Here is a 25338-nt window from a genome sequence, read left to right on the forward strand (position 1 = left end):
CTAGAGCTGGAACTTGGGCAGCTCCACAGGTTGTGGGATCACTAGGTGCCAAGTGGGAGCCACCTCAAGGCTCTCCAGTTAGGATTAGTGGGCTGAGTTTATCCTGTGGCTAAGTGGTCCACGCAGCAGAGACCTGCACCTTCTCGTGTCAACTCAGGTGGACTGCTAACTCCTGGATGTCTTCTGCTACGCTCCACCCCTTGATCCACGTACATCTAACCTTTGCCTGCAGACATGGTAATTCCCTGGTTACACAGAATCATAGAATGGTTAGGGTTGGGAAGGACCTTGAGATCATCCATTTCCAACCCCCCTGCCATGGGCAGGGACACCTCACACTAAACCATCTCACCCAAGGCTCTTGAACATTGCCAGGGATGGAACATTTACCACTTCACCAGTAAGCTTTTTGGCTGACAGAAAGGCTCTTAAATGCAAAGTGATTACTGTGATTAATAATATGAGTGCAGCAACAAGTGAACCCAATAGTGGCTGTGAGAACAGGAGAGCAGAGCACTGGAGCTAAAAGCATCACTGTGAGGCAGACAGTAGCCTGAGCCTTGCCACCTGGATGATGTGTTGATGCTTATGAAACTGCTGTGCTGCTTTTCAGTTTCTATTACTCATCAGATCAGCCACCCAACTGGGGGCTTCCCAGTGCTGCCAGTTCTCCTTCCACACACTGCCACTATTCAGTGACTCGTGCCAAGCTGTCAGCTGTACACCAGAGGTACATTTGGCATCTGCTCACAGGTAACTCTTTGCATATGGTCCTTGTAATCTGATTTATTAATTTCTTTAGCTGCTGTAACTGACAGGACAATTCTTCAGTTCTTGAGGGGTTTAATACTTAACTTTTGGGGCTTTTTCATTCGGATGGTGCTTCTGGCTACAGTCTTATTAAGCTTTTCCACCCATTTGGACTGTGGTGGCCCCTGTAACGGGGCTGGTGCAGTCCCAGGGCTTGGTCACAGTGACCTCAGGCTGCTGCAGCAACTTCTGGCTTCAGAGCTCAGGAGTGGCTGGGTCTGGTCCTGACAGGGTGCTGTAGTTGGCAGGGCCTATGCTACGTGCACTCACATGGGTAGTACTTTACACAGTGTAAACACCAGTGCTGGATGTGTTTTCATGTCTAGCTGCCCTGTGGCCTTAAGGACATTATGCTGAGAACACTTTTCTCTTTATAAATGCATGCACTAGGCTCACATGGATGGTATTTGATTGTTCCCAACCTTGGGGATGAACCACTCTTCTACAACTGTTTACTTTTCACTTATTTGTTGATGGTGATGACTGGTGATGTGGTGATGAGGGTGGAGACTGGAGGCCCTGCAGGAAGCCTAGATCCCACAGGATGGTTTATGGGGAGTTTGCCAGCAATGCATCTTGACCCACAGAGTGCAATGTCTTTTGCAAGTGGCTGAAATGACACTCCTAAATACATACACATGCACACTCAAACATAATGCAGACAGATCTGTAGCTATAATGATGCAATGGGATACTCAGTTTGTGTTACCTCCCAAAATTAAGCACACTTTTAAGAGTTAGCCCTGTTCCTCAAACTGGAATATTTCCCTTCATGGAAGCTTCCCATATACACTGTCATTTTTCTTTTCCCCCATTCCTGCTATTCTTCTTTATAAGAACCAGACACCCTTTACATTGCAGCTTAAATCAGCAGTTCTTGTATATACACACAGATTTGTACCATCTCATCCTTCCTTTAAAGGGAAGGTGTTATCATCTTGCACTGCATCGTGTGCTACAGAGGGTTAACTTCAAGCAACACTGGACTACAGCTGTTAAGTCTGGGGATCAGACAGGCAAGCAGCGTGCTCTGTCACCAGCATCTTGCTACTGAGATACCCACACTCATTCTTCCCATATCTTATTTGTCTCTTTGAGCTCTTCTATCAGATCAAAACGCTCCCACGCTCCCTTTAAGCATGTAGTGGCAACCCCGTACAATGCAAATGCTGCTGGTGGGTTGGGATTTTCCCTTTTCCCACCCCTTTCTTTTGGAGACAAGTTAATGTATTTCAGCTGGGGCAAGACACCCAGATAATCCCCTTCACCAGCTCACTGGGGAGGTCACCAGAGCCAACACTGTGTGTCTGTTCCCCATTCCTGCTTTTGGGACAAGATAGGAACCTGCTGTGCCCCTTCCTCACTCTCAATAGGATGGTCTCACCTGGATCCTGCTGACTAACTGTAGCACATCAGTGCCTCTTCCCTTCTGTGTTGGAGGCAGCAACCTGATCCATCCTGCACTCTTTGACCATCCCATTTCCTGGAGGAGAATGATGGTGCGAGGCTGGGACATTCCCAGAGCTGTCAGTATACATGAAGACAAGCACAGAGCATTGCTTACGTAAAAGTTTTAATGGAAAGTCTTTGAATACTTGAAGTACATTGGAGACTGTTTCCAAAACAATGCAATTTAGGAGCCTTCCCCCTCACCCAAAGTTATCTGTAAATCAGCAGCTACATACATCCTGTCCTTAATATAGAATCGAGCAGACAGCTGCTAAAATAAACAGCCTTCATAACACAATCTGTGGCAGGCCACAGCAGCAGCTAGATCTTTCCTGAAGCAGAGCACTTGTGCAGTGGTCAGGGAGCCCAGATGCAGCAACCATGTGTTGAAACTGAGGAATGTCCAGAAAAGAGGCACATAGCTCAGCCCTAGAGAATCTCTTTATTGCTGTGGCCATCCAGCTCAACACTAGCAGCTCATATAGGCAAGTTTCCAGCCCTCTGAAGTAGAAAAACCCCAACTGCCACACTGACGTTCTGCCTTCTGGGATGTGGGAGCTGTAGCCATCAGCTTCAAAGAGCAGAAGTATTTGGCTCTGGGGACCTTCTGGACAGGATCAGCAAGAATGGCTTGCCTTCTGCCAGCTCCACAGTGTGCCTCTGTGAGAAGGAGACAGCAGCAGCACTGGCTTGATGAAGTTCAACCTAGTCTATTCTTCATTGATAGAGCGAACCAGCACTTCACCCCAGTGCTGCTGCTTTGCAGCCCAGATTGCATCACTCTCCCAAGCACAGCCTGTCCATTGAGAGGAAGGTGACAGCAACCACATCTCTGAGCTAGAAGGTGGCAGAGACCAGCTTCCTATGCAGATGTGAGAGCCAGCTGATATATTCATTCCTTATGCTCCTGCACCCTTCTGCAACCCTTTCCACCTGTAAAACAAGGTGGCTCTGGCTGTGGGGATCAAGTGTTTGTTAAAGCCCATGTTAACTTAAACACTCTTGTGCACAGTTTAGCTCAGAAGCTTTCTTAAATGTTTGGGCATTTTATTTTGCAAGGACTGAGCAGTTTCTGTGCGAGGCTGCTGAAAAGCTGATTTGGTTGAGTAAGCTGAAGTTCTGGTGGGCAGCTGTCCTTCAGTAAAGCTCTCCCCTAGAGTTTTAGAGCTCATACGGCCTCCCCTTGAACACAGCACTCAACATAAAAGCATCCTGTTGCTCTGACCTTACAGCAAGCTCTGTTCTGAACCTGGTTCCTTGCTCCAGCAGTGGCACAGGAATAGTGTTCTCCAGCGGATTCCCCTGTCAGCTGCTAGTGATCTCTTTCAGTTAAGCTGAAGCTGCCACACTGCACTAACTAGAAGGCTGGTTACTCAGCCACTCGAAGGAAATTAAGATGTCTCCTCAGGCCTGAGGCAACACAACTCCACATCCAGAGAAAGAAAAAGTGTTTTAGGACAGTAAGGAGTCCTGTAGTTGCTCACTGTAGTAACACATAGGAGGAGGAGAGAGAACTACAAGGAGACCTACCTTATCTAAGTTTCTGTTTAGTGTCACTGTTTCTCCTCCCCTCCTTACATCAGGCAAAAGACACGCACCAGCCGAATCAACCCTTGAGCACTGCCACTCACACTGCTGATAACCACATCATTACAAAAATAACATTTCAGCTAATCAAAAGCCAGCTGATTAAAAAGTACCATAAGCTCCCCCCCCACCCCAAAATGTGCTTCTTTCAAGAAGCTGCCTTCTGAATGGCTGAAAACACTGCAAATTCATCCATGCCTATCAGAACACAGCTTTTTACCAAATCCCTGCCACTCCACCCCACTCCTGTGTGCGTTTAATTCTGTCAGTGGGCCCTGACTGGATGTAATGGACACAAAGTCCCCAAAACAGAGTATTATATTAGAATAATCAAGTCTGTCTTAGAAAATAAATATCTTGGATACTTTCCTGCAAGGAGAGACCAGTCTCACTGGCCAGGGTTCCATGGCACACTTGCTGTCTGCAGTGATCCAGAGCAGAATGACCCGCACTACTACATGAAAACAGAACATCTCTGAAATATAGGTTTCTTTAAAAGCAATAAATACTTCTTGACTCTTAAGATCATCTATTAACCATAAAGTAGGAAAGGTCTGCAAGGGTTAGAGGAAAGAATCTTACTCCTAGTAACATAACCCTAAAGAAATAGGATTCCTAGTATTTACAGTTGTATTTCAGAAGCAGAGACTGTGAATTCAGCATTATCACAGCTGCTACATGCAGGCTTGCCAACAGTCAACACTGCTCAACTCAGCACGGCCGAGCGTCAGTATGCTCAGGAAGGAAATGTGGAAAGCTCTTCTGTAGTTCCATTCCTGCTTATCAGCCAGCCTAACAGGCCTCACACAAAGCAAGTGGAGGCCCAGTTCCTTAGAAGCAGTAAAACAAAGGTAACTACTTATATTACACAGGTCCCAACGCTGACGTCTCTCCCTGGCTCCAGGCACTCACACTGAAGTCAGGATGAAATGCCCCGTTCTGCGGAATGGATGTCCTGGAGTTAAATCTGCTGAACTCACAGCCCCTGGGAATGAGCCAAAGCTTTCTATGCTCTAACAGGGTTGGAGACTGTAGGAAAGAGTCTGTTAGCAAGAAGCTACACCGAGGGAACTTACACCATAGGACCTCTGGAGGAAGCATATGGCAACTTTTCACAAAGCCCCTCCACAGAGAACAGAGACTGAAGAGAGAACAGATTTCATACATTGAAGTTTTGACTTCTCTTGTCTCTACTGAAGTCTTAAATTCAAAACTGTGAGCAGGAAAACCAGTCCAGAACTATGCAGTGGTGTAGCTGAGGAAAATCAGATCTGCTGCTGAAGAGAGCAATCCAAGGAAGCTCACTTGATGGAAGGGATTAATCAAAGTGAGACAAAAGGCAGAGCAGGGGCAACAGAGATATTTCTTGACGTCATTTTCCAGAATGCCTTGAGAAGGAAGAACTGGGAACAGCTTCACTGCAAGGTCTCTACAAAGGCATCAAACTCTTTGACATTTTTCTCATGGACTGCGAGCTTCTCTGGTAACGAGTCCTGAGGGGTAAGAAAGGGGCAGGTCAGAGCTCATTCACAGCAGATCAAAAGAAGCTTTAAACACACAGGCAACCCCTCTCTGGTGCTCTGTGCTCCCCTTCCTACGTGCACAAAACCAGGAGTCCTCTGGCAGCATCCAGCAAGTGACCCTGAGAAGGGCACCCTGCCCACAGTGTGTTCTGTAAGAACAGTAGGTTCACTGGAGCCTCGCCTTGTGCAATTCCTGCCACCAGCTGCAGCACAATAACCTGCTCATGTCACTGCCTCCATCAAGCCACTTGCAGCTCTCAGCCTCTGGGCTTACAATGCCTGTAAGCCCATTACAGCACTCACTCACCCATACATGACTTTCACCAGCCACACCAGGGGTTTACCTCTGCTCAGGCTGCAAGATCAGGCCTAGTTTGCCACTAAGTTTGACACACCAGAGGCAGGATTAGTTTTTGGGGTTTCAGTGACAGCCACAGCAATGCAATGGCACCTTTCAGCTTGAAGCTAAACACACCAGTTTCAGAGTGTGCCACAAACAAATTTACACTTGGCTGGAAAGTATTAGTGAGGGATCCCCTTTGGGCAGGGTCTCTCTTCTGAGAAGTACAGGAAAGACAATGGATCTGCTGGAGTGGGTCTGGAGGAAAGCCATAAAAACAATCAGAGGGATGGAGTATCTCCACGATGAGGAAAGGCTGAGAGAGCTGGGCTTGTTCAGCCTGGAGAAGAGAAAGCTCCAGGGAGACTTTGTGGCCTTTAAGTAATTAAAGGGATCTTACAGATGGGGACAGACTTTATAGCAGGGCCTGCTGTAGTAGGCGAAAAGGTAAGGGTTTTAAGCTAAAAGAGGGTAGATTCATACTAGCTATAAGGAAGAAATTTCTTAAGATGAGATGGTGAAACACTGGACCAGGCTGCCCAAAGAGGTGGTAGATGCCCCATCCCTGGAAACTTTCAAAGCCAGGTTGAGCAGCCTGGTCTAGTTGAAGATGACCCAGCTTATTGCAGGGGGTTGGACCTTTAAAGGTCCCTCTCAACACAAACTGTTCTATAATTCTATGAAAATACAATTTTTTTCAAACTAGGAATAGGGAGAGCATTACAAACTACGTATGATTCCCATAAAAAGAAACATCAGGGCTCCATACCAAATCCTCTGCCATGGACTGTGCTCCAATGTCAATGGAGAGGCTGCTGAGTTGAGGGGGGTTCTGGAACTCACGGTAAAACGTTCCCAGGTCCATTGGAAGAATGTCATCCTTTGAAAATGCTGGTTTCTAGAACCAAAGATACTGCTGTTAATTCACATTCAGAGGTGGTGGCTTCCCCTCCACTATAATCTCAGGTAATGTCATTACCTACTATCTGTGAACCTCTTGGCATTACAACTGTTGCTGCAATAACGCAGATTAAATAACTGAAGAATAGCCAAGATCTGTGCCTGCCTGAGCAATAGGAAGAGAACATTTCCTTGGCATCCTTTAGGCATTAGACAAGAGGATGCCAAGCCCAGGTGTTGGAAGGGAACTGAGAGTATTTAATTTGTAGCTATTGGTTCCAAGTTATCAGTCTCTCTGCAGTTTGGGGACCATCAAGCTCTAGTTTGGAACTGAGACACATGGGTCCTTTACACCCCCACTGAAAACTATTCTTACATCATTTGTCATTGCATCAGCACCTGAAGCCCATCTAAGCAGCAGGTGTTATGTGAGAGCACTGATGAGGGCACTTACAAAGTCAATCATAACAAAGTCATCATGGGTGTTCCCTGTGCTGCTGCCACTGGAGCCCTCCGAGTGTAAGCTGCCTTGTAGAGGAGATTCAGTTTCTGGGGAGTCAGGAGGATTGACCTGGCCAAGAAATCAAAGATGGTGAGTACTGATCTTATAACCACATCTGTCTGTGTATTCTGATAGTGTGGGGACAGTTAGGAGGTCGGATAATGAACACATGCTACAGCAGGGGCAGCAAACACATACTGTTATTTGTACGTCTAGAGAGCCCAAGATTAACATGGGAGACAAAACCAAACAAACCTAAATAACTAGTTCTTTCCTCAAATTATGAAGTGTATTCAAAGTACAGAATAGCATGGATGTTGCATAAGGGATGCTGAGGAAGCACACATTATACCTCTGGAAGAGGCTTACCAGGGGGTCGTTATCTTCCAGTTCAACATTCTTGGGAGCAAACATGGCAAAAGGAATGTCTAAGTTGGCCATGGTCACCTGGGGAGATTCAGCAAACAGAATTTCACTAAGATGCTCTTACCCAGCACAGAAAAGGGTACTAAAAGTCTTTGCCCAAGATTATGTCAGCAGTTAGGCAGGAGGCTGATAACCTCATTTCAAAAAGGTATAAAACAGGGAAATTGTACTCTGCTGACTTAATGCAGACGCATGCCCTGAGGTGGGATTGCTGCTATACATCTTGTATACTACAGACAAGGATTAACAAACTGCTACAAATCCAATCAGTTCTTCATCCATCCAAAAGGCCTAGAACAGCATCCTTAGGAACTGGACAGATCTCTAAGCCACCTCAGCTGAGCTTAAATGCTTGCTTACTAGTGGTCAACTGGTCTACTGCATGGCAGGCTTCTTACCAGCTTCCCCAGTTTATGAACCTGTGGTAGTGGCATTATTGTGAGACCTGAGTATCAACTGTTCCATACACAAACGGGGTTCTGGCAAAGTGTGTCTGTCACATCCCAAAAGGATTTTATGAAAAACAAGCCTTGCAGCTGGCAGAACACACTCTCCAGGGTTGTCCTAGCACTGGGTGCTTTTTGCTCCTCTGTGTAGGAACAGATGGGAGCAGCAGGGTACTGTGGTGCCCTCTGAGAAGATCTATTGTTAGTTACCTGGTTAATGGGTTTGTTGACAAAAGCTCCCACCTTCCGGATAAAGATGGTCTCCAAAAGGTCATGTGGGGAGCCACATTTCCCTTCGCTGCTGTTTGATACTGTTTCTGTGTCCTCACTGGGGGAGGAAAATAGAGCAATTACTGACTCGTGGTACAAACAACACTGACAAATCCCATGCTTGACAGGATTCCTTTATTCTTCTGGGTTTACTCCTAGTATTGGAAGGACAACAGAAATCTGTCCTTGTACTGCAGGTTCTTTCTCAGTTATAAGCACAAAAGAGGAGGGGGACACCAATGGAATCAGATTCGTATTTAAAGCTGGATGAAAACTATTTAGCTGAAAAGCTGCTGCCACCTGAAATAGGTTTTTCTTTTTGGAGATGGACTTTTAGCTTCAGAATGTGCATGTTCACAGCAATTCCTGTTCATCACTATTATTTTTCAGTAATACAGTAGTCACATAGGGAGGTGCTAGTGCAACTGTGATTTTTGGTTTCCTTGTAACAAAATGACCGCTTAAGATCCTCGACTCAGAACTATGTGACCCAGAGAGACTGTACAAGAAATAAACACAGTAACTAAAAAAGAATAGAAGGATTTCATTAGCTGAGAGGGAGGTGATTTAGGACAGTCTGAGCTTGCATTGTTTCCTTTTAAGTAACTTTGTTCGTAAATAGTGAACAGATTTGCAGTAAGTACAGCTGGTTTGGTAACAATTCACATTAACTCTGGAGAATTTAAGACTCACTTGAGAACTTATTTCACTGTGTTGTTTTACAATGAGCAAATACAGTAAAGAGATTAGAAAAGATATAATTGATAATAAAGTTGACAAAACAGAAGCTGCAAGGATGTTACAATGACCAGCAGGTGCAAGGAGGTGGGTGAGATCACTGCTTGGAGAAAGGCTTAAAAAAGGCTGATGGAGAAAAAGCCCCATCAGAGAAAACTGCTTGCTGTTTTGGGGGATGGAAGACAGTAGTTATGTTACAGACAAAGAGGGGATGCCAACAAGTTTTATCTTAGTAGGATTATAATTGGGCTAGCACAAGCGGTAGATCATCTGAAACCAACCTACCTACTAGAAGGAGTAGCTGCTGAGTAGTGGCCTCCATCAAGTGGGGTGCACATCCTCTCTTGGTCAGCTTGAGTGCCATGTGCTGGCTGGCTGGGAATTGGAGGAACTCCCCCCTCTTTGCCTGGGCCAATCAACTGGGATGGAGAGAACAGGCAAGTTGGAGATCTCAGAATCGGGCAAACACCACAGTGCAATACAGAGCAGATTCTGTCATATTGGGACTAAGGTGTGGGATTTTTGGCATATGGCTGGGCTCTAGCCCCCATAAGGCTGAGGGAGGTGTCAAGTAGAAGGTGATCATCACAAGACAATTGGTTTTATTCCCTTCCTACTCCACTTCAGGCCTGTTTTACACTGCAGAGCTCTCTGGCCTTAGTTCCCTTGCTTCAAGGAGAAGCAGGGGAAAAATAATCACATCCTCTTGCTATGACCTCACTGCTCTCTACAGCTTCCTGAGGAGAGGAAGTGGCTAGGGAGGTGCTGATCTCTTCTTCCTGGTAACATGTAGGAATGGTTCAGAGCTGTGCCAGGAGAGGTTAGACTGGACATTAGGAAGCATTTCTTTACTGAGAGGGTTGTTAAACACTGGAACAGGCTTCCTAGAGAGGTGGTCAATGCCTCAAGCCTGTCATACTTTTTCCACATGACCCTACCTCAGTAAAGGCAGAATGCTGAGGATCCAACTCTCAGACTCTGTGCAAAGTTGTGCTTTCTTTATATTTACCTTACATTCTTTTCACTTCTGTCAGACAGGATACTAATGCATGCACTAGCGTCAAGGCCTCTCTGAGATGTACAAGTGACAAAACTGATTGCAATACCAGCCATGCTTGTTCTACCCTCTACAAGTACCTGGTGAGGGTGTGCAGCATTCAAGCCACCAGCATAGAGTACAGGATACCCCATGTCAGCTGATCCAACTCCCAGGGCAGCAGGCTGATAGGAAAGACGAGAGCTGGAAAGCTAAGAAAGAAGAGAAAAAACACAAGGGCAAAGGGAGAGGAAAGAGGAAGGGGAAGGGGAATGCCCCCAGTCTGAATAATCATCAGTCACTGAAGAAGGAACAGGAAAAGTCAGAGGTACAGCACAGCATTTCAGGCTGGCAGAAGGATGCTAGGTTTTCATTGGAATCAATAATGAGGGCTGTTACTATAAAACTTCTTACTGCAGGGCGCTAAGTCTGGGCCTTGACAAGAAAACGAGACTGGTTTCCTACACACATAGGAGAAAGCTGTGCAGGGTACAACTGACATTCACAGGGAAGCTCTGCTCTACAGCTCTCTTTTTGAGACTGAAAGCATAAATGCCATCATCAACTCATTAAAGGGCTAATACCTTTTTCCTCAAAACAACTGCATTATCAACTGTTTGAACCCATTCCCACTGCACATTGAACAGGCGTTGAAGATACGTACATATCCTCAGCCAAAGAATAGAATCCGTAAACATCCTAGGTAAAGAGAACCAGGTCTCTCACAAAACTAACCCTTGTGAGATTGCTTTAGGAATGAAGTGCTGGAAACAGTGAAAGCCAGAAGGTCCTTACACACCCCAGCAGAAATCTCGCTGGTTGGATTAAATAAAACTTTCCTGTTTTAGCTTACCTGACCTCAAGAGAAACATTCTTTTCAGAGCTCTGTGTGTGATACTCCAGCAACACCAATGCTGACATCATTTAGAGGGGTCTGAATGATGAACAGCAGGTTATTCACATGGGGCTAGTTAAGCTGAATGGAGCACTACCGACTGTGTAGGATCTAGGGACACTGGCTATTAAGAGAAAACACTCAGCACTGTGCCTTACTACTTGGGTACTTCACTAACAGTCTGTGCAACTGCTGCTGCTTAGTTAGGGATGCTTGTCCTGTCTTTGGGAGACCTTCATCTATAAAGGCATTTAAGCAGCCAGTCTCAACAATATGCCTGGCCCATTTTGCATTCACCAGCCTTTCTCATGCACAACATTGCATATTGTTAAATTTCTACTTTCCTGTATTTGTTCTGGCATGCTGGAACTGTATCTGGCCACACATAACATATTCTATTGACAACTCACTTGGTGTGAAAAGGCCAGTCCCATCACTGGGACCTTCAGGGTGTCCGTCACCACAGGAGGAGGGGTCTGAAAATGTGCCTTTGTGACAGTAAAAACACACTGTGCACAGAGACAGACACACAGAGGAAACAAGGAAAAGAGAGAGAGTAAGAGAGAGGGAGAGAGAAAGAGAGAAGGACTTCAGAGAAGAACTATGAAGAGTTGGATGAACTGAATGCTAGTGAAGAGGTTTGGGCTGCAGCAGCCACACCTACACATGGAGCAGAAGTCTCAGTATTGCCAGAAGCCCATTAATTTTGTAAGGAATTGTCTGTTTTCCAATCTCAGTGAACTACTCAACACAGGTTATATTGGAGACTCCAGTGAACACTGAAAGTAACTGCCAGAGGCTCTGTTCCACAGGTCACTAGAACTGAACCAGATAAACAGCAAGGAGAAGGCTGAGCAGATGCCACAAAAAGCCAAGGGTATTTATTTTCCAAATGTAAAAATTACATGTATTCCAGTAATCTCCATCCATACATACTCCTTATCTCCCAGCATTATGAGGCATCATATCTTGGCAGGTATGTGCTGCACCCTTAGAATAAAGGGGACCCAGACTGAGGTGCAATTCAAACACACTGATATGAAGAGAGAACTCCATCAACCAGAGTGATGTTCCAGAGGTAAAGGCTGTCTTACAGAGGGTACTAATGCAAAAATGGCAATCCAAACCTGGTTCAGTCCCATACCTTCTCTCAGTCACTTTCTTACCAACAGTTTTCAGATTAGGACAGCTTTGTTTCTGTGTATTGCTCATGGACAGACTTTCTCCTGAATTTTTGGCTAGTTAACAACATAAAGACATGCTATGCAAGCTCGCAGGGAGAAAGTAACAACTATTCCCTTCTATCACGCAGGTTAGGCCTCATTTCTACTGGGAAGGCAGGCAGAGATTTGGACAATTTGCCTATAGGAAACTGCCACACAGTTCCCAGTATTTTCCTACATGTTAAGCTGTATACAGAAAGCTAGAGAAGGAAATGAGTTTCTTTTTTCCCCCTTCTAATCTACTTTAGAGATCACTCTGCCACGACAACCTTACAATTCTAACTGTGGTAACAAAGACTGGCTTTATAAATAAGCACACAGCATATGGCAACTATGAGCCACAGAAAAGCAAGAACGTAGGCTCATACTCAGTGTGAATCCTCAAGGTTTGTCTGGTTTCATAAAGCTTTTCCCCTCAGTGACAGCAAAGCTTCATGTACCCTGGGGAGATGTCAACCTCAATGTATTTACACTGTATTACTGTTAAGTAACACTGGCATGGGTCACTGGAAATTTCCTTATAAAACCTTTTGCATTTAACCCATTTTGTGAAAAGGCAGGACACAACTTGGCTACAAACTCATCTTCTGAGCTATGTATCACAGAGTAAGAAAAGCTTTATTCCATCAGACTTACTGCAGGTGCTGATCAGTTCAACATTACCTGATGCCCTGTCACCCAAAAGCCACTTAGCACAAAAATGCTTCCTAAGGAAAGCTCATTTCTTAGGAAATAGCTCATTCATACAGTAAAATGCACTTTGCTAAACCAGTCATGCTAATTCCTCTGAAGTAGTGGAAAGACCCATTCAGTTTGGAGCAGCATTCCAATTATAATTCATTCTATGTTTCACATGGGCATCAAAAGAGATTGAGAGTCTTTAGATTGTCTTGAAAAATCAGTAAAGACATCTGTTTGGCTGGACAAAAAGGCAGGAAACATTCCTGAATGTTTAAAGCTATAGGACGACTACAAATCTGACTAAGTCTTCAAAATATGGAATTGTGGAGTCGGGTATATAAGGACAGTAAAAGTAGGAGTTAAGAGTTTCTGGGGTTTTTATATTCAGAAGGAAACCATCAGCCATTCATTTTAGAATGAAAACTGAAATTTGCATGGGTAGGTGTAAGTACAGAGTATTAAGTCCTTAGTTCAGTACTATGATACCTTTTTTTTTCTTGCTGATATGTATTCCTGCTGCCCCAACTAGTTTTAGATGGTCCAGCAAGTATGGCTATTGTCTTTTTCCTGCTTTTCCATTCTGCACTGTGCTATAAGCATTTTCCTGATATTTCAGCGTTTCTTTCTCAGTCTGTCACCTCTACTTTATGTTGCCTGGCATCAATCTCTTGAGTTCCTTCCTCTTCTTGCAGCACTAGGATGTGACTGTATAAGTACACTGCTATACTCTTCAAGCACATCTCAGCCCAACTATACTGTAGGTTCTTTGAATTTCAGTAATTCAGTCTTTCCAGTCTCCTAGCATTTTGTTAAAATCAGTATCTAACTAGTTTTCTACTGAGAGTGTAACAATATAAATAACCCATATACTAAATTCTCATCAGCATCAGGAGGCTGCCTGTTTGCACAGTGGTTGATATAGGAGTACGCACACTACCCTAACAGCAATTATTCTATCTAGGAGTTAAAAAAGTCTGGTTTCCCTTACCTGAGATGGAGGAGAGGTAGAAAAAGATGTGGTACACACTTCTTGGGAATCTTCTACTGAGGGGTATGCTGCACCATTGTCCTCACCAGCTCTAAAGCAGCAAGAAAAGAGAAGCTTTCTAACTGGAAATACTCCTTAAAACAAAGAAACAGTAAAACACACTGGGACAAGCACTGCAGGGAGGTTGAGAGTATTTGGGTGGAATTAAAAGGAAAATTATGAAGGGATCTCCTCTACTTAGCAGAACTGAGGAAAACAAGGTATGAAAACTAATTTTCCCCAGGTGTTCCTCTTCTACCTTCAAGCACAAACACTTCTGAGTATCTAATGCTACTGGCTTTGGTGTTTACAGAACCATTGTCAACTGGTCCCAGTCTCAGTGCCCTCACATGCAATTTAGAGAAGACAAACATCTCATTGACAAACAGGAATTAAACTCTGATGTTTCCCCAATGGAAATATCTGGAGATGCATGCCTCAGGACACATAGTTCTACAGCAGAATTAACTGTTACATTTCAAAGGCAGGCAAGGTTAAACATCCTTTGTGTCCAAGTACTTCTGTAAGGAATGGGGGCACCTACTGGGCCTTGCTGCACTCAGTCTTCTAGATATGAGGGAGAAATGTCACCCTTCCTCATATGCTCAACCATGTCGATATGGTTTGACACTTATCCTCCAGTCTCCCTTCCCATGCAGTCAGCAAATAGTGGAAAAGGCTCTGTATTTGGGCATAACTGATGCCTTCACCATAACCCATGACTTCAACTCATTATTTCCTCACCTGTAATTGCAGGGATGCATGGGTGAAGAGCTGGGATAGGGACGGTCCACAAAGTGATCAATGATAATCCCCATGATAGGAGGGGTCCTCTCAAACTGCCTGAAAGGCAACAAGTCATGGTGTTATTGGCTTTTTCCCCTCTACTCTCATCCCAATTCATGGCATCCTCACAGAAAGCCCTTGTGTCTATTACTGGGACCAGAGCATCATTACAGTTCAGCCCTGCAACTCCGAAACTGCATCAACAATTTGGAGTTCTAGAGTATGGCTCAGGGCTACCTAAATACTCCCCTTGCTTCAAGACTTAACCATGAGAAAGAGTATTCTCCATGAAGGAGAATCCTGGGAGGGAAGGACAAGCAGAACAAAAAGATTTAGGGGCTCATAACACGTGGGGTTTAGTAGTACACTACTGTAAAACAGGTTCTGGCATAATCATGTTTTCTCACCTGTTTGACATGAAAGCAAGGTTGATTCTGTAAGCACAAGACAAAGTGATGGTGCCCACTGGGGTACCCACTGTCCCAACACGGACCGTCTGGAAACCTGTAAGGTTAAGAAATGATTATCAGTTTCACTGATTATTTATGTTCCATACTTCTTCTATTCTGAGGTTACATTATCTTATTTCTATACTGTTTCAATTATCCCTTGCAATCTGAACTCCAAAGGCTTGTATAGAACCCATAAAAATAAAAAAAGCAGGACTATGTTGCCTTGCTGGTAGGCTTTGTTCATGAGACTTCTGATGTTGCTTCCCATCTTAGTCTAAAATACTTCTCTGAAATGCTTCTTGTTCCTGAGCAGATCATGGTCTTCTTTACTAGTCCTGCTCCTTATCAACATACTTCCATATTCTTATTTCAGTTCTGGATCACTAGAGTCCAAATGGCAATCGCCCTATATTTTGTCCAAGTACCACCATTATACTTATCGCCTTATGTCACAACCCTTCACTGGTAGGTCCAGATAGAAAGTATATGCAAACCTCAGACTTAATATTCCTTATGGCACTTAGGAACAGTAATAAATGCCTAGCCAGTATGGGGAACAGTTCTGCTCTAGTTTGTGTGTGTTGCCTGATCATACCTTCTCCCAGGCCACTCAGTTGCACTTCACCAAAATATATCCTGCAGGAAAAGGAAAAAGAAAAGGTATTAAGTCCATGGGGGGCATAATGCTATACATATCTTTATTGCTTATTTGATTTCGTGAGTTGAAAGGCTGGAACTACTTTTTCTCTTTAGGAAAAAGACAAAAGAAGTGGATAGAATGCCCACCTCGAGAAACCCTCCAGCTACATATCTTAGAGCAAGAGATGTCATGTAGAAAGAGAAAGGAAGATAAAACAGTAGTCTAATCAAAAATTTCTGTTTCAGTTTTTTAAGCCTCTGGCAAATCTACAGTTCAGAGCAAAAATGAGAAGTGACATAAACTTCACAGACAAGTCTGAGTCTAAAAGTGAATACTCATCATGTAACATAAAAGATTAACTGTGCTATGAAGAGACCTGCTCTTAAGTATATGCCAAAGCAGCAAGGCAGGCAAAAATGAAGCAATGGCTGGGATTTCTTTTTAAGCTCTCAGCTGTGCAAATGACAGCAAACCTGAGATTTAGAACCATCTAAATTAGCTATGCAAACATGTCAAAGACTTTTCCCAAAGCCCAAAACAAAGACTGGAGGGTGATAACCATGAATCATAAGCCAGATCTCACAGGCTTAAAGAGAGCTGAACTCAGTATTTGGATGAGTAAACTGCAAGAACAACAGGAAGTGGAGCTGAGGATGCATCTTTAAAATGAAACAGCAGAATGGAGTATGAATCTATACTGCAAAAGTATGCACTGCAGTTATGTGCAGCATAGACAGGCATTTGTCAAATATAGGCCAGACACTGAACAACTGGATTCTAGTAAGCCATTTAACCAGTGCTTGCATAGAGAATTCTTATAATCTTCTCAGCATGGTAGGCAACCAACAATACTTCACAGTCCATGCTTATTTTGATGATACACTGCCCAAATTTCTTTTCTCTCAATTATCAGTAGTAGTTAAATCCCAGTAATTTGTATTTATTATCACTCATCCCTTCTTATCACAATTACAGCTGCACTGTTCAAGTCTAGAACCTCTGCTGTTTGTATTTCAAATGGGAATCTCATATTCTGCTTATTCTATATATACCTGTACAAAATTACATATTCATGGCCTTGTTTCCTTGAGAGTCTGTAGGCAGGAGTTACCCTGGTTATAGCAAGCAAAGACTTCAGCAGCAGAGACAGCCTGTTGTATACGGTGTACGAAACTTTGATTTCTTTGTCACACCTAAAGAACACAAAGGGGAAAAAATGAGTCTTTTATTCACGCCTAAGTTGTTTGTTTTTGGTTTTTTTTTATAAAATCAAAATTAGTCTGGGCCAATTGTTTAATGCCAATTTCATTGCAAAATTATAAAATAAAGCCCGAGTGTGGCTACTTGTTATTGAGCAGCCAGCTGAGAGCCTACTTCAATCTAGACACTTGTCGTAAAAGTGACTGGTGAGAAATTCCATGCAGCCTTCTATTAGAAAGAAACATCTTTTCAGTATTAAAAACATTTGTCATTACTGAGTATATGAATTCTTGTATCTGAGGAAGCAGATGTTGTTGTAATGAATGAAGAAGGAATGAAATTACTAGTTTGTTTTCTTGACACCAATGTTGAACAGTTTGACTGCTAGACTAGACAGAGGACTTCCCATTTCATCAGCTAAAACACAAACACACACAAAGCAAGTGTGAAGAACGAAGAGTGTACTTACTTCTCATTCATTTCAAGACACCAAATTTCCAGCTCCATGGAGTCCCCCTGTATAAGAGAAAGGATGTCAGAGAAAGGCTAATTTCAGAACACACTCTTATATCTCCTTAAAGATCAACAGCAGCCACAGCTCTCAATGACAATGTTTCTCCCTGCTCTCACCCTCTTGTAATGCAACAGAAAAAGGTGCATTGGAAGTCTCACTACACAATTAGATCACCTGAGGGAATACCTTCCTCAGAAGTTCTTCAAGGTCTAAGAAACTAGATTTTGCTGCTTTATCATTTGTGTGTTTGGCCTCAGTTATTTGCAGTGGGTTGCTTATGTTGATGTATTTCTTATCATTAGCATACTACCTAACTGCATAAGTGAAGATACTTTCACACTGTCGTGGACTAAAAGGCAGGAACTCTGGTAGGTGACTTAAGATTCAACTGAAAAAAATGGCATCTATTTTGACTCAGTTCTCACCTCTGAGGTTTTGAGAGAAATCTCCACGCACATAGACCTTCCAACCGCAGGGAGTTGTCCTGCCAGGGCTTTCTTTGCTTCATGAGTAACCTCTGGTATATCTTTGATTGCCAAATTGAACTGCAGAACACAAGAAATGATTTCATTTCTTTGAGAAACTGCCTAATGGTACACTGCAGACAAACTCGTAGACCCATATAGAACATACTAGGTCAGTGTTCACTGACATATTGACGAAACAGAAAATTCCCAGATGGACTCAGGCTTTTCATATTTGCAAACACTTCCTTGGTTGTTAATTCAAATGTTTTTCTTGATCCTGCCATAAAAATAATGTTTTCCCTCACTTGAGTCCTATCTTTACCCACAGAGTAACCTGAATCTCTTCAAAGCCCATTACTATAAAGTCCTGAACTGACGAGTTGCAAACTTCTTAGAGAACAGAACTCCTCACCCCACCCCCAGCAGATCCTGAAAAGGAGCCTTAGCTGGCAGGAGCTGCTGAGAGGTATCATTGCTCTCTCCTCTCATCAGCCCTTTAGAGCCCAGAGTGACATGTTGTATGTAAACAACAAAAAATCCCACACCACTAATGAACATATTTGAATGTAGTAGTTATGCTATGAATACTTGTTATAATCTGCATGAGACTGTAACTACACTGTGTTCTCAACACGTATGTGCACACACACATGAAAGAAACTCTAAAGAGTTAATGGAATTGCTTTAACACCCCATGACTTTACCCAGTCAGAGCCTGTTGGGGAGGATGATGATCGGGTACAGATTTTCTCTCCAAGTCGGGCCTGGACAATCACTTGTACCGTCTGGAACAGAAAGGAAAAGATACACACTCATGTTCTGAGCTCAGCAGAGCCCTCAGCTAAGAGCCTGAGCTGGACAAATTCCAAGTAAACAAAATATGAGAGGGCTGAGCAGGATGTAGAGAAGTAGAGTTTGCTACACTAATGTTCAGGTCTAACTGGTTTGAATTATTACAGGTAACAGGCAAATATATTTCAGACAGAAAAATCACGTTAAACTGACCTTTCTCTGTAATAATATGAAGTGACTAAGCCAATTTTGCAATCAGGAGTTGCACAGTTCTTAGTAATACTGAAACAAAATTTACAACTACATCCTAAACCTGGACACCTAAACTTAAGTAAAGTATGTACATTTATAACATAGCCATTGTCAGGGATGTACTAGCATCTGTGTACCAAGTGAGGCCAAATTTCATAATTCAATGAAACATTCTGGTATTGGTTTTGGATGCAATCTAAAAATTAAGATAGGCTGAAAAGAAAGAGTGGAGTTCAACAGGGGATACTACCTAACCAAGGAGTGGTTCCATGTGTTAATAGAAGTTGAAAGCTAATAGAGGGGTGAAGTGCCTATAACTGATTCTATAGCAGGACTCTTCTAGGGGAACGAAAAGGATTAGGAGTAGAAAAAAAAAGAGAAAAATATGTTTTTCTAGTTATTCACAGGAATCTCCTAAATTTGACATCAGCTTTTCTTGCTTTGGTTTTTAGCAAAAGCAAAAAAAACCAAAACAAACCCTGACCTTGCTACTCTAACCACAGCAAGCATGGATTTTCTTAAACAACAAAGAAGAGGCATTTGCCACAGGAGAAAAAGTTACCTTTAAAGCAAAAAATTTGATGAACTTGTCCAGGTCCTTCCTGTCCTGGGAACTGAGATCAGTGTCCATTGCATCTGACAAGCTGAAATATAGCACAGGCGTAGGGATGAAGGCCTCCTTCAGCTTCCTGTTTGAATTTCAAGAATTAAAAACATTTTGCCATTAGAGCAAAATAAATGACAAGCAAAAGAAATGAAAGGCCTCTGCCTGTCAAAATCTTAACTAAGATCTGTGAGGGGTGGGTGTGAGCTATAAACGCACATGAATAGTTTATCTGCTCACTGCAAAAGATACTAGAAAAGAAACAACAAAGGAGACTCACAATTCAAATTGGGTACAAGTTCTCCAATTTTGCTAGCTTAATTTAGTAATAAACAAACCAACCAACCCCAAAATACCCCAGCAACCACACTGACTAGATTCTATGCCAAGCTATGCAGCAGATATCACTGTCTGATTCAGAAATCTTCAGTTACCAGCACTGGTCAGAACCAAGTCTTGAGTCTGAAATTCTAAAATCAGTATTCCAGTGTTATTTCAGCAGCTAATGAAGTAAACCATTGCTTGAACAGGCTCCACAGCTTCCAACAAACAGTACTTGCATTAAACCGGTACAGCTACAGATTTACCTACAACCAACTGAAAAGATAAATATTTGCCAAGGAATAGACCAAAATCCTCAGTTCAGTTCTCCTGAAAGCTCTGACAACAAATACTAAGCTCTCACATTCACACTGCCTTGTTTGTCAAAATTCAGTTGTTTCTACCACAATGAACTTCCACAGTGCCAGAGGCAAGGCAGGGCAAGGCACTAATGAGATTCCTGCCACCATCACGTCACATAGCCTGGAATAAATCACAGTTTTTCTTTCAGTTTCTTTGTATTTAAGTTAATAATCACATAGAGACCATGGGGAGGAATGCCTTCATTAGCAGCATTAATTATACTTTTTGCTCATAAGCCTTCAAAGTATTAATTCACTCTTAATTCCTGGTGCTGTTTTTGTCTGGAGGCAGCTCATCAGCCTGAAGCAGCCTGTCAAGCATCACGTATTCATGGAACGCACTGCTCACCCCAGGTCTAAGGTCACTGAGCATCAGCAGCTGCTGTGCACAATGTCACTCTGCTCAGTGTCTAATCTTCAAGCAAAGATTTAACCTGCAGCAATGTACACTATTAATACACATTAAAGCTTAGTAGGCTTAGCAGGGCTGATAGGCCTGTTCACACAGAATATATACAATCTTTAGTAACTGTTTATCTCACATAATAGCAATAAATGCCTATTTGAAGTAGTGCTTTAGCAACATCATCCAAGAAGGGCTGCTAAGTAAGAGTACTGCAACTTATAGAGCATTTTATAGAAAAGAGCGATACTTTCTGAATTACTTCATAAAAAGAAAGCTGGACATCTAATATGGTTGAAAGTACCCAGGTTACAGTCATACTGCATCTTAAAATAACTTCATAATAATCTATAATGCAAATTGTAATTTAATTTGAGAACTAACAAGTGATTCAACTTCAGATGCATGACCAAATTATCCTTTGGATACTGTAACCTCCTCATCTAAAGTATTGTATTTTCTTTCCCTGCCTTTACCACTACTAGAGATCACAGATCTTTTCTACTGGGGGGATAGATGGAAATCAGCACTTAAAAGCATTAGATGTTTAACTGATGCAGCACTCTTAACTTCTGAGAAATACTATTTTAGTATAGACACTTCCCACTACAAAAAAATAGGTGAGAATGAGCTGTTACTGTTCTTTTGTCTTAACTAAGTGAAGCACTGTAAGCATTGAGAGGACCTGAGATCTACAACAAAACCTGGCTGACAGGCAATAAAATATCCCATTTAAAAAGAAACCCACATCTTTTTCTCAGCAAGGAGAATGCTGACATTTAAATACCAAGAGAAATTAAATTAGCTTTTAATGTGAGAAGAAGTGAGAAGCCATTTCTATAAGACCCCTGGAGAAAGGTGCAAGGAAGTATATATCCTGATGTAAGGAGAGCTGTCAACAAAGGCGCACTACATTTATTTGCCTTGTGGGGTTGGAAAGGAATGCTAGTATCAACTATTACAAGATACTCAGGAACTAATAGAAGATGTTAGGCTCATGGTTAGGAAAGGAAACAAAGCAGACCATCAACATGGTTCTCTGTGCAGTGTAGGAATTAGTTCTAGTGACTGCATACCCAAATATGTCTGGAGAGGAGAGAAACAGCCACCAGAGCCACATCTTAAATTCAATGTTCAAAGAATGAGAGTTTCATAGTTCTGCCCTGCTGCAGTAGAATTGGGATTCTTCCTGCAAGACCTCAATTCATAAAGCACTTGGATATTCATACACCAAATGCCAGCAACTCACCAGAGCCTGAAGGAGAGCAGAAAGTATCAGGCAAGGTTTCCTGTGAGGAATCTGTAATTTCAGGGGCAAAGTGGGACCTTGGAACTCGGCTCCTGACAAGTCTAAGGGTCATTATCTGACCAGCACCATCTCTTATTTTTGCAGGAGGGCTCTGGTAAAATTCCCTGAGATCTGCTAAGGCTTAGGACAGAGTTCACCTTTAGACTCATTCATTGCAAATAGTCAGGACAGGCCTAGAATTACAGCAAACATTTGATTTACAAAAATGCCTCAGTACCCTCAGGTTAGCTGCCACCAGCTTTAAACTTAGTTCCACTAAACTCATACACTTCTCAGGTCCTTTAGCTTGCAACACCAGCACAGCTCCCTGTTAAGTTCCAGTACCTGTGCACATCCTTAGCTAAAGCAAGACGCTCTCTCATTTTACACTGCATAACCACTAGAAGGAAGTAACCTTTGGTCTAGGTTAGAAACCCACAGATGACTGATTCCCCCTCAACCGAGTAAACTGATACCTCACTGCTTCAGCCCTACACAGCAGCTGTTCACAGGTACATAAAAGCATCTCAGCCACGTGGCTTTTCGCTTTGTTTCCCTCCTCCTGCAACACCCATCTTCATGTTTTAATATGCCTCTGCTTCCACCTTCCTCTGAAGAGAAACGTCAGAGAGATGTTTAAAGGAGAACTGCCACGTGTGGCTCTTTGACTAAAGCCTTACTCTTTCTCACAAGGGTAAGAGGCAGAGAAGAATACTTAACCAACAGTTTAACACCTAAGCACTGTGCCTAACACACTTTACAGGCATTTATACTCTCCTACCCTAAGGAGAATGACACATCAGCATAAGGTGACGATACCGTTTGCATGATGCAATGAACTGCAAGAGTCCTCCCCTTGGTGCAGCCCAGAAAAACTACAGCAACCAGCATGCCACGCAGCCACAGCCTGTAACCCAGCACACCAGAGGAGCACAGAACACTTACAGTTCGTATTTCATACGTGGGAGTTCAGTGTGTATGTGGCTGACGCTCACATACTTAAACAGGAAAGGAGCAGAAGCACCTGACACATACCAGGCATCATTATCACTGCTGGGGAAAGTATATACAGGCTGTTTCCATCATTTCCCTCCTCTGAGATTTCACTCTTGAGCAATGGCTGCTACAACTTAAAGTCACTGTGCTTTCCTTTTAAACAGATACTTACCAATGCCAAATAATTACTCATGGTTCCTATCCCAGAATGAAATTAAAAAGACCATAAGGAAGAAACAAGAAGGGCTGTCGCTGTAAGGACAGGGCTATGGCCAGCCCTCATCCCAGATCTGCGTTTCTGGTTACCTGACTGTGCTCCCCTGAACAGGCTCCTTGTCCCTCCCACTCCTCTAGAACCTATTTATTACCACAAGACCCAGATCCAATCTCCAAGGATGTCCTATGTGAAGCTCCAGAAAAGCCTCGTCGAATCATACAGGTAAACGAGAAGGACATGGAAGTTTCTGAAGCTTTTAACAGAGCGCCTCTGATAAACAGGCTTGACTGCCAAGCAAGCTTTCCTAGAACATCCACTTTGATGACAAGCAGGTATTTTGAGCACATTAATAAGCAACTATAAAAAGATCTCCGTAAAGACGGCGCTCTGATTCAAAGCTGGGCCTACAAGTCAGCCTCCAGTATCCTACAATTACTTAATCTCCCTTTTGCCTTCTTAGTCGCCTAGTCAGAAACCTGGGGAGAGGGAGAAGGAGGGAACAGTTCTAAATTTGAAGGTGTGCTACTCTTAAAGTTTCCAGATTTTTTAAGAGATGAGTAGATTCTAGCAGAAAAACTGTTTCACATAATATAAATACTCTGATTGAAAGGCTCTGTTGTTTACTATGTAAGTATTGATAAAGAGGCAATTTTTCCTGCTGATCAGGGAACAGATTTACTTTCTAACTGATTTCTAACTGATAAAGTACTTCCCAGCTTAGGAAATACCAGCGCTGCCAGCTCCACTGGCCTAAAAACAAAATGAAGCAATTCCTGTTGACCGGCAGTTACATTCTGTACTTCCCTCAGGTCTAAAAATGGTGCCAGTCCAAAGGTCCATCCTCTCGTTTTATTTGTCAGGCCAAAGTATGCAGACTAACCTAGAATGTGCTTCCACATACACTGTACTACAACCACCAATATAATCACCAGGTCCCAACTTTTGTGTGAATACATGTCCATAAAAGTTGAGGTTATACATTATCATTTAAGCAAAGTAAGGTGATCCTGTGTGATCCTTCCAGATATCTAAACACAGCCTGGCTCATTTGACTTATTTCTTGCCAGAAGAAGGAGGGTTCTACCAGGTCAGGCCACTCCAGCAGTCATTTGGAAATGCTCTAAAGTTCATTTACATAGGCAACCAATTTTCAGTCTACCAGGCAGTAACTGACCATGTTTTTCACCCTACGTTGTTCCTAGTCACACCACTTTCGAGATTTGTAAGAAGGCAGCTTGTAGGTTGAACCCAAAGTGTCCTTTTTCTGCCTGTTCACTGACAGGAAGATGTTTCTGCTCCTACTGAATCAGTGGGGATGACTGGCAGTGCCCTAAGAGCTCCAATAGGACAGAAAGATGTGCTGATCTGCAAACCCCTAATCTTTTCTAACAAACAGCAATACACACACTACAGGAAAACTATACAAAGGCTCTGAGGATTTACTGTTTCTAAACTGACTCTGAAAGCATTCTGGTTTTAAAAGACACCACTTGGAGAGGTTTCAGCAAGCCACATCCTTCCCACCAGCCGTCCAGAATACGAAGCCGGGCCACCGCTGGGTCGGGCTTTGTCGGGCACCGACACGGCTGCAACAAACCCGGACCCCTGCGAGTAGCGAATGGAGACACGAAGCCTCAGCCAAAGGCTCATGACCCGGTACCTCCCTACCTACCTACCCCTCGGAGCTCGCCCTCCCCAGCCCGGGACCCCAGTTCCGTCCCGCCCAGTACCTGCGGGGGGGCGGCAGTGCTGGCTGCGCGGCGGCTCATCCCGCGCAGAGGCCCGGCTGCCCGCGCCGCTCCCCCGCCGTGCCCCGGCGTCTCCTCAGCGCCCCGCCTGGGCACGGGGGGATACCTGCGGCCCTGGGCCCGCTACCGGCGCCTCCAGGCACCAGGGGCCCCGCGGCCACCGGGCTCTGGAGAGCGCCTCTCCTCCTCCTCGGTGCCGGCCCGGCGGGGGTCTCACCGCGGGTGTCAGCGCCTGCGGGGAAACGGAGCAGGGGCTCGGGCTGCAGCTGCCTTCAGAGCCGCGGCCTGCGCCGCGCCGCCATCGCCGCCGCTGTTTGTTTTCATCTGCTGCGGGAGGGGAGGGGAGGAGGAATGTGTCTGCGTGTCCGCGGCCGCACTTTCCACACGGAGCCGCCGCCGCTCCCGCCCAGCCGCGCCGCACAGCACCGGGCCGGAGGGGCTGG

The 25338-nt window shown here is 43.8% G+C and overlaps 1 protein-coding gene and 1 long non-coding RNA gene across 9 annotated transcripts; one reads left to right on the forward strand and one right to left on the reverse strand.

Annotated features, from left to right (window-relative positions):
- Positions 1 to 2366: 2366 nt before the first annotated feature.
- ATG13 (autophagy related 13) lies at positions 2367 to 25161 on the reverse strand. 8 transcript variants are annotated; one of them, XM_061343562.1, is made up of 18 exons: positions 24878 to 25156; positions 19519 to 19600; positions 18617 to 18697; positions 17871 to 17990; positions 17401 to 17447; positions 16784 to 16924; positions 15687 to 15727; positions 15047 to 15143; positions 14598 to 14696; positions 13815 to 13905; positions 11333 to 11431; positions 10129 to 10239; positions 9277 to 9410; positions 8194 to 8311; positions 7481 to 7558; positions 7064 to 7180; positions 6479 to 6607; positions 2367 to 5339 (listed from the first exon to the last, which is right to left on the reverse strand). In XM_061343562.1, exons 2-18 carry the CDS (start codon positions 19585 to 19587, stop codon positions 5262 to 5264), a joined length of 1650 nt encoding a protein of 549 aa, XP_061199546.1. In that variant the 5' UTR covers positions 19588 to 19600; positions 24878 to 25156; the 3' UTR covers positions 2367 to 5261. The 8 variants fall into 8 exon arrangements, with proteins under 8 accessions (XP_061199546.1, XP_061199544.1, XP_061199549.1 ...); XM_061343560.1 differs by having other exon boundaries at positions 19519 to 19645; XM_061343565.1 differs by lacking the exon at positions 7064 to 7180 and having other exon boundaries at positions 19519 to 19645; positions 24878 to 25161.
- Positions 7076 to 13872, forward strand: LOC133207042 (uncharacterized). Its single transcript, XR_009723936.1, has 4 exons — positions 7076 to 7201; positions 11899 to 12000; positions 12095 to 12206; positions 13788 to 13872. It is a non-coding gene; the product is annotated as an uncharacterized LOC133207042 (long non-coding RNA).
- Positions 25162 to 25338: the final 177 nt, after the last annotated feature.

The sequence above is a fragment of the Neopsephotus bourkii genome, unplaced genomic scaffold (assembly GCF_033783945.1).
Source record: "Neopsephotus bourkii isolate Nb327-2 ecotype Australia unplaced genomic scaffold, CSIRO-AGI_Nbou_v1 NB_1825, whole genome shotgun sequence".
NCBI classification, from domain to species: Eukaryota; Metazoa; Chordata; class Aves; order Psittaciformes; family Psittacidae; genus Neopsephotus; species Neopsephotus bourkii.